The sequence below is a fragment of the Talpa occidentalis genome, unplaced genomic scaffold (assembly GCF_014898055.3).
Source record: "Talpa occidentalis isolate TD23 unplaced genomic scaffold, MPIMG_talOcc4v2.1 talOcc4.10, whole genome shotgun sequence".
In the NCBI taxonomy this organism is placed as follows: Eukaryota; Metazoa; Chordata; class Mammalia; order Eulipotyphla; family Talpidae; genus Talpa; species Talpa occidentalis.
This window is the reverse complement of record NW_023600993.1, coordinates 89,153,167-89,161,813: the sequence shown is the minus strand read 5'-3', so window position 1 is coordinate 89,161,813 and position 8,647 is coordinate 89,153,167. Positions and strand designations below refer to the sequence as shown.

Below are 8,647 nucleotides of genomic sequence, written 5' to 3'. Positions count from 1 at the left end.
ATGAATAGGCTCTTGGAATGTTTGATAACTCAGTTAATAGGAGTGAATTATATAATAGATTTAACTTTATCACTTATTTGACATGAAATATTGATATGACTGAAGATCACATAGAACTCATACATACTATGCCACTACCTGGGGATGTTACCTACAAAAGTAGTTAATGGGTTGTCAACTTAGTTCACCTTATAGCTCATGTATGAAAGAAACTTAGAAGTTTTCCCAGATTTGACAACAATCCTAACATTTTTGTGGTATTAAGCTTTACAACTTAAGGAAAATTTCTGAAATTATCCACTCCAAAAAGTTAATCTTGTCAAGACCAAATTATCTTTTTTATATTTTTGAGGGAAGACAACAAAATTATTGTTTTATGAATAGTCAAAGACTGTATAGTAAAAAGTAGAAAGAAAAAATTATAATAGATCCATATCATGCAGGTAATTAATAAAAAATGTTGTTTCTAGATTTTATGAGGTTTGTTATATTGTCAGCTTTTAAAATGTCATTCTAAAAAAGAATATTCCCTTTCTTTTTTAAAATTAAAAAAATTTAATTTTGTTTCACGTTCTAAACTAGTTCTGCATTTATGACTGTTCTTTTTCTTTAAGAAAACAATAATCTAGGGGCCTCCCCAGTGGCGCAGCGGTTGAGTGCTGGGCTGCGAAGCACGAAGACCTCTCCGGCCGACTGCTGCTCCCCTCAGCAGTGTATTTTGTCAGGTCTGCCTGTTCTGTTCCCTGCTCTGGCTCTGGTGAATTCTCTCACCCTCCCGCACTTCTGACTGTACCCAGTGCTTGTATAAATAAATAAATAAATCTAAAAAAAAAAGAAAACAATCTAAATTATGTAAGCTTCAGGCCTCACAAAATCTGGTCTTGTCCCTGCTAAACCTGTCCCCCTGGTTCCCTGTGCTCCAGCCACATTGGATTCCTTCTATGCTCATTGCCTGGCAAAAAGTAGTACCAGAAAACTATTTGTGCATGAATGGATGAATGACTCAGAAACTGGACTGACAGAGCGGACTACATGAAAACATGAATTTTGTCTTTGTCGTTGCTGTCATTACTACATTCCCACATCCGGAACAGTGCCTGGCAAATACATATGGTTTTTGTTTGTTTGTTTTATTGAATCCAGGTGTGTCCAGCTGTGGACCATGCTTCTTTCCATTGCTTCCAGTTATTCCCTTTACAAAGCACTTTCCCAAGATTTTCTCCACAGCTCCGACAGGTGTCACTTTCAGGTAGTTAAATGGAGGATCAAAGGCGGAGATGACTTGCCCCAGGTTACTCAGTCAGTGATAGAATTGAAATTCAAACCCAGATATCAAGGACTAGAAAAATTTCATCTCCCATGGCCCTAGAAATAAGATGCCCCATAATAGGGGAGCAGATAGTGAAGATGTCAGTCCTACAACCCAGAGCCAGGATGTTCCTGGGAGAATTACTTCTCATGGACACCAGGTGGCGCCCATGCACAGAGTATGTAGTTTATCTTGGTTTGCTAGCAATTGGTAAAGAATACAAAAAAATGTCAGAAGTCAAAACATTGAATTGTCAGTTTCATTTCCTTTCAACTGTCCTGCTTTTGCTTCTGTGACCATTGCTCTTTGGGCATCTATTTTCTCCTCTTTCAAATGGGAATATTAATGCGTACTTCCGAGCCAGGTGACACCTTATGTGTCTGGGGATAGTAAATGTTCAACAAGCATGTCGCCTCCTTCTTCCAGCAGGCCCCACAGAAAGTCTCCAGTTATTCAAAATTCTTCTTAACCCTGCACATTAGCCAGAGAACGATATCCAGAAGGAATAAAGGGGCATTATTTTCTGTTAATCACCTACTATGGTAGGCTGGAAGAAGGCCCCTATATCCTGATCCCTGGAAATTGTAAACATTATAGGGCCTCCCTGGTGTTGCAGGGGTTAAAGTCTCAGCACTATGAAGCTATCAGCAGCCACTGCAGCACATATCCCTGGCCAGAGAGCTGACCCACATGGCAAGACAGACTCTCCTGTCTTGCCCTCTGCTCCCCTCAGCAGCGTACTTCAGTAGATCTGCCTGTTCTGCTCCCCACTCTGTCTCTGGTGAATCCTCTCACCCGCCGCCCCCTCCACCGCACCTCTGTCCTATACCCCAGATCTTGTATGCACAAATAAATGAAATAATAAATCTTTTTAAAAACCCACAAAACATTACTTTATAAAAGGTGGGAGGGATCTTTGCAGATGTCACTAAGGCTCCTGAGCTGGGGAGATTATCCAGGATTATCCACTGGCAGTCACGGTACTCCTCAGGGTGAGGAATGAGAGGGAGATCCTACAGAGGAGGCATGTGAAGCAGAAGGCAGAGGCAGGGTCACCTGACCTGGTCAAGAATGCAGCAGCCTCCAGGAGCTCCATGAGGCCAGGAGCAGATTCTCCCTTTGGGCTTTCAGAGGGAGTGCAGCCTGCCCACACCTTGATTGTGGCCCATGAAACTGACTTTGACCAATGAAAGAAGAGTAAGATGAGACCTTTCTAATAACTGGGGCTTCTCAGGAGTTGGGAAAGACTGAGGTGGACCCACTCTAACAGCAAGCGGTAGCTGGTCTTTTGAGAAAGAAGGGAACATGTGTCTGACCAGACCCTCCATCTGCTCCCCATATGTCCCTGCCCTCTGCTGGGACTGACCACATGACTAATTCCCGCCAAAGGCTCTGGGCAGAAGGGGCAGATAACACTTCCCGGCTCAAGGTAGAAGAGCTAATGTGTAGTGCCCTAGAATGAGCATCTAGAGTGCAATTCCACAGAAAGGTTGTGATTGGCTTTGCTAGGTCACATGTCCAACCACCGGGCCAATCATGTTGTTAGAGTGACTGTGAATTATGATTGGCCAGTCCTGGTCACATGCCCATCCCAATGGCAAGCACCTGTTGCTTCCAGATAAAGGGGAATAAGCGGGCATGCTGGGTCTCCTCGGTGGCGCAGCAGTTGAGCACTGGGTTGTGAAGCTGTCTGCAGCCTCTGCAGCGCTGGTTCAATGCCCGGCGAGCTGGGCGACGGTCCCACATGGTGCGCAGACCTCTCCTGCCGCCTGCTGCTCCCCTCAACACTGTGCTTCGTCAGTCTGCCTGTTCTGTTCCCCGCTCTGGTGAATTCTCTCACCCTCCCATGCTTCTGACTGTACCCAGTGCTTGTATAAATAAATAAATCTTTTAAAAATTTAATAAAAAAAAAAAGAAGGCCTGCTGGGAAGACAACAACCCACAAGTCACTGCACTTGAGAACTGGGGTAGTCCTGTCCTTTACCATGGCAACATGGCAGTACTAGCTAAACACCCTCACACATGGAGCTCTTTCTTTGTTTTAACAATCACCATATGCAAAACCCCCAAGAGTAATACCACCAACGTCTTGCCAGAAGCCATATAACATATTTGTATTTTCAAAGCCAGTTTGCACCTAATAGCTTATTTGCACTTCACCAAAATCCCTGATAGGTGACAGAAAAGGAACTAGTGACACCGAGTTGATTGACGGGTTCAGAGACACACAGTGTTTGAGGACAGAGGAGAAGCAGAGCCCTGGCTTCCCGGCTCGCATTCTACCATTCTCCTCTACAACATCACAATCAGAATTGAGGCTCTATGTGGAAGGGGCATCCCTGGCTGGTTAAGGGAGGGAGCTTCGTCTGCTGTCTACCCCCAGCAGGAGCTGGGTCAGCCACCTGGAGGACACGGGCTGGCGGCCCCTGCCTTCAGAGCCTGCCCGAGCTCTGACGGGGGACGTCCCTCCGCTGGACCTGGCGTCCTCCCAGCGGGTACTGTCAGCACGCAGCTCCTCCAGGATGCTGTGAAGATGCCTCAGCGTGAGCAGGAGTCTCTGGTCTTGGATCTGCATCTCAGCCTGGGGGAGAGAAAGAGCATGTGAGGGGGCCCTGCAGGGCACTGGATGTGCCCCAGAAAGCTTGTGCCCATCACTTCTCATCAGGGCGAGCCCATATTCGCAGAAGCTGTGTCCTTTTGCTTCTTTGTCTACAAAATGGAAAGCAAGTGACTACCTTTTGAGACGCTTAAGACTGAAAGAATAAGTCAACCCACACTCTAGAACATGACAGGCTGAACCACCAAGCCGTGTAATTATCTCCATCATCGTCATCATCATCATCATCATCATCATCATCAATATTAAATATTATTCTTAGAGCCCCACTACTCCTTTAGTCCTCACTCTAACAAACAAATCATTTTGTAGGGAGTAAGGTGATAGTGGGTTCATATAACAGCCAAGTGGAGTCAGGCAGGACCCGCTCTTACCACTGTGGACTTGCATGTCCAAGTAAAATGTTAGCACCCCAGTCTTGTGCCATCCTGGGCTTTGCAGAGGGCTCAGGCTGAGACAGAGGATGCTCTCCCTATGTGCCTGGTCAGGATTGTAATAGCCTTAGATAAGCCGAACAGGTCTTTGTGAGTATTACCATCTCTCTGAATTCTTATAATAATGCCTGTCATGCCAGTACTATTGTCATCCCTATTTGATGACAAGAAAACTGAGGCTCAAAGAGGTGGCAGCTAGCTAGCAGTCACACAGCAGCCACGCTGGGCGCACGCCCAGGACTCAGCATAATGCTAACACAGTCTGGCAAGCACCACAGCGAGGACGCTATATAGGCCACGACCTACTTCTTCCAGCACAGATATGGCGACACATGCTATGTCCCTGGCCCCAGAGGGGTGCCTGTAGTGCCGCCCCCCAGCCAAGGGGCAAGGGAAGGGGGACCAGGAAACCTTGGAAGATATGGGGTGGAGGTGTCACATCAAAAGAAACGCAAAGCCTTACCAGCTCTCTTCTCAGCCACTCCAGGGTCTGCCCAAGATCCGGGGTTGGGGCTTCTGCTGTCTTCATCTCAATGTCCTTGGGGGAGACCTTGACTCCCAGCTGGTGATGGGACCTTTGGCTTGCACAGTATCCCCCTTGCTTCAGGCTGAGCACAGGGTCTCGCCGAGTCACGGCGGATGGAGTTAATGAGAGCAGAAAGTGGCTCACACTGGAAATCGTAGGTTTTGTTTTCTTTAAATGTTTCAGTGCTCTGAACAGAATAAGGAGGAAGGGAGACCCTTGGGGTGTGGGTACCTCAGTGCCTGTAAATCCCAGAATTCAAATTGGATGCCAACAGGATCATGGCTGTAAAGCTCCCAATGGTACCAGCAATAATTGTTGTGAGAACAGGTGCCCCCCTTTCTGCGGGCTTGCTTTACTCCAAGAGCTTTGCATATGTCTGCGATCTCTTGTGGGACACCCTTCTATTTTTGGAGTTGGAAAAAAGTGGCTGTGTCTGAGTCCCCCAATCCCCTTCTCCCTTCCTCACCTATTTATAGTCTGGATAAAGGGAAATGTTCCCTTTCCTTGTCCCCTGCTTCTGGGCTACCCGAACAGCCCTTTTCTAGAAAGTGAGATCGAAGCAGAAATTTGCTATTAGACTTCCAGGAAAACTTTTACCCACCTGATAAAAGAAAACGTGAATGATGCTCCCTCTTCACTCCCACTTTCTTCCCCTTGAATGTAAATGCAGCACCTGGAGCTACCACCTAGCAGCCCCAAGAAAATGGTTAGTGCAATCACCACGGCATCTGCAAGTCACGTGACCTGATTAATGCCATTTTTAATTGGGTCAACACAGTCCCCACCGACACACAGTTTGCTCTTCATTACACATTTGAGGTGGGTGTTCCTTAGTTCTTTCAGCAAATATGTATGTAGTGCCTACTGTGCCCTCCACGTTCCGCTCTGTGCTCTGGGGAGGGAGCCCCAAATCAGAGAGACACAAGTCCTGCTTTCCTGGAATCTATACCCTAGTGGATGGAAATAAAAATAATCAAAGTAGTGCCATGATTAATAAGTAGACTTTATTCTCATGTAGGTGTTTTTAGTGTTTTTTTTTTTTTTATAGAGGCATGTTTTGTTTTTTTTTTTATTTGTTTGTTTGTTTTTGTTTATACAAGCACTGGGCACAGTCAGAAGCGCGGGAGGGTGAGAGAATTCACCAGAGCCAGAGCGGGGAGCAGAGCAGGCAGAAGGACCGAAGTACACTGCTGAGGGGAGCAGCGGGCGGCAGGAGAGGTCTGCGCGCCATGTGGGACCCTCCTCCGGTGACCGGGGAGCAGCCGGGTATCGAACCGGCGCCGCAGAGGCTGCGGGCAGCTTCGCAACCCAGCGCTCAACCGCTGCGCCACCGGGGAGGCCCTTTTTAGTGTTTTTTTTTAAAATGTATTCTAGCCACATGAACTAGGAACCCCACACTAAGAATTAATGTAGTGATGCCACATAAAGGGCTGAAACAAACTCAGCCCATTTTGGATGGACTTGCCCTTAACCAGGCTACAAAAGCTGTGGCAGATAAAGCTCCCTGAGGGGGGACGCATCATGCACAATGACAAAACACAAGGAAACCACCCACCAGAAGGGAGAGCTGGCAGACACCAGCAACAGCAGGACCAACTCTCCCTCCCCAAGAACTTCAGAGGCAGATAGCAAAAAAAATATTTTGAAAAGAATTAAAGTCATTTAAGAAGGAATGAAAAGCAAGGGTGGGAGGGGGGTGTAGCTACTATTTAAAAAAGCAGATTTGAAAAAGAACTGGAATTTATAGAAGTAAAAATGATAGTAAATGTTTAATTTATATCAAGGAATTAATTTAAAGAAAAGAGAATGTGTAGTTAAGGTAGCACTAGAACAGCGAATGAGGACCCAGGGCACAGGACCCAGGGAGGCAGGTTTGGACTCGGGAGGAAAGTGTGGCCTAGGAGTCTCCCGGCAGAGGGCACTCTGGAGTCTGGCATCACGGCCCAGGTGATCCTGGAGGCTGGACTCAGGGATCCAGTGCTGGGGCAGGGCCTGGGACTCCTTCCAAGAATGACAGGGACAGGGCAGGTTCCTGGGTTCTGACCTCTGCTCTACCAAACTTTTCTTATCCTTTCAGCGATACACATGATGAGGCTTAAAATAATTATGAAAATGAGTTGTAAGAAACATCACATTTCTTGTAGCCCGGGGTTTACAGCCGAAGGTGCATTCTGACTGCTGCATGCAGATAGCATTTTATGTGCAACTTCTCCCAGTCCAGCTGTCTCTCTTTAGAACCAGAGAGGATCCGAGAAACTCACCTGCAACCTCACACCCTTCTGAACACAGGGGCCAGAAGTGACTTCTTCCAGGCAGGTCATCAGGCTTTATGTCCCAATGATCCTGTCATGGGTCATTGTGGATCAGAGGCAGGTATCAACACCTGAGGCAGCCATTTGCAGAAAGAACAGGAGGGGGGTCCTGAGAGGGGGGGAATTGGGGTGAAAGGAGGCATGCTCTGGATGGTGGCTGAAGGTGAAGTCAAACCTTCAGGACAACTTAAATGATCAAATTCAAAGAGAAAGAAACAGAGACACACCGGGTTTTCACAAGGATACTATGTAACGACCCTCTCTGAAACTCCTGATAGTGGCAACAGATGATCATTTATTGTTACTCTTGAGCTTGAGGGTGGCAGGGAGGTCAGCATCAGGGGGTGGATCTGCAGATCTGAGCCTGCTCCTGCCTCTGGTCTCTTGTCCTCCTGGACTCACCTGGTACCTTGGGGCACCTCCCCAGACCTGTGTGTGTATGTGGGGGGGTGTGGGCAGTCTTGTCGGTTGTCTTATAGAAGAGGGTGGCCAAGCATGGGCTCAGACTGACCCCCGCAGAGGTGTTGGTCAAAGCACCTGGCGGCTGGCGTCTAGAGCGCTGTCCTGCTCTCTAGTGCTGATGTCTAATTACCCTGAAAGCCATTTCTTGTGGTTAACTTGTTTTGATGCACTTTCATTTATTTTTAATCCCGCTCTTAGGATTCTGGCTCAGAGCACATTTTACTTTACAAGCTGAGAAAGGCTTGGCACATGGGGATCAGGGAAGGTGGAGCCAGGGGACTTGGAACAGGGAAGATCTTAAACCCCTGAGTGAGGAAAAATATCCTCCCCAATCAGAAAAGCCAGAATGAACACCCATTCATCATCCATGGACAGCGAATAATAGGCCTTCCTGTGCCAGCCCCTGCACTAGATGCCGGCAGCATAGCATTGAGCAAGAAAGAACTCACTCCTGACCTCACGGGGCCTAGGGGGTAGCTAGTGAGAGGGACCATTAGCAAGCAAGTGGCTCAAAAATTGTACTTTATTCCTGGCACATATATATGTAGAATGAGTCGTGAATGGTTAGATGAGTGAGAGGACTTGCAGATGAAGAAACTATGGCTCAGACAGAGACGTAGGTGACTCAAGCAAGTCAGCAGCTAGTGGAAAAATTGCAGGTTGTCCCTCCTCCCAGTCACACATGGTGAAAGATGACATTCCAAATGCCTTTGCAGATAAGTACAGTCACATGATTAAATCCTGGTCAATGGGAGAGGAATGGAGGTAATATGTGGCTCCTGCCCTTACAAGGACGGAGGAAGGTTCCTGCTGCTTTTCTTTGTCTTCCCTCTGCTGCCTGGAATGTGGTCCTAAGGGCTAGAGACCAGCATCCACCTTGGACCACAAGGTGGAGGATGGCAGATAGAAGGACCCGGGTCTTTTGCAATGGGTAAGTCTATCATGTCAGCCTCAACTGTCACGTATACTGTGACAGAGGTTAAGTTT

General features: G+C 47.3%; 1 protein-coding gene across 1 annotated transcript; it reads right to left on the bottom strand.

The window, feature by feature from the left end:
- Positions 1-3,656: 3,656 nt before the first annotated feature.
- CUNH20orf202 (chromosome unknown C20orf202 homolog) lies at positions 3,657-4,931 on the bottom strand. Its single transcript, XM_037501616.2, has 2 exons — positions 4,824-4,931; positions 3,657-3,890 (listed from the first exon to the last, which is right to left on the bottom strand). Exons 1-2 carry the CDS (start codon positions 4,887-4,889, stop codon positions 3,657-3,659), a joined length of 300 nt encoding a protein of 99 aa, XP_037357513.2. The 5' UTR covers positions 4,890-4,931.
- Positions 4,932-8,647: the final 3,716 nt, after the last annotated feature.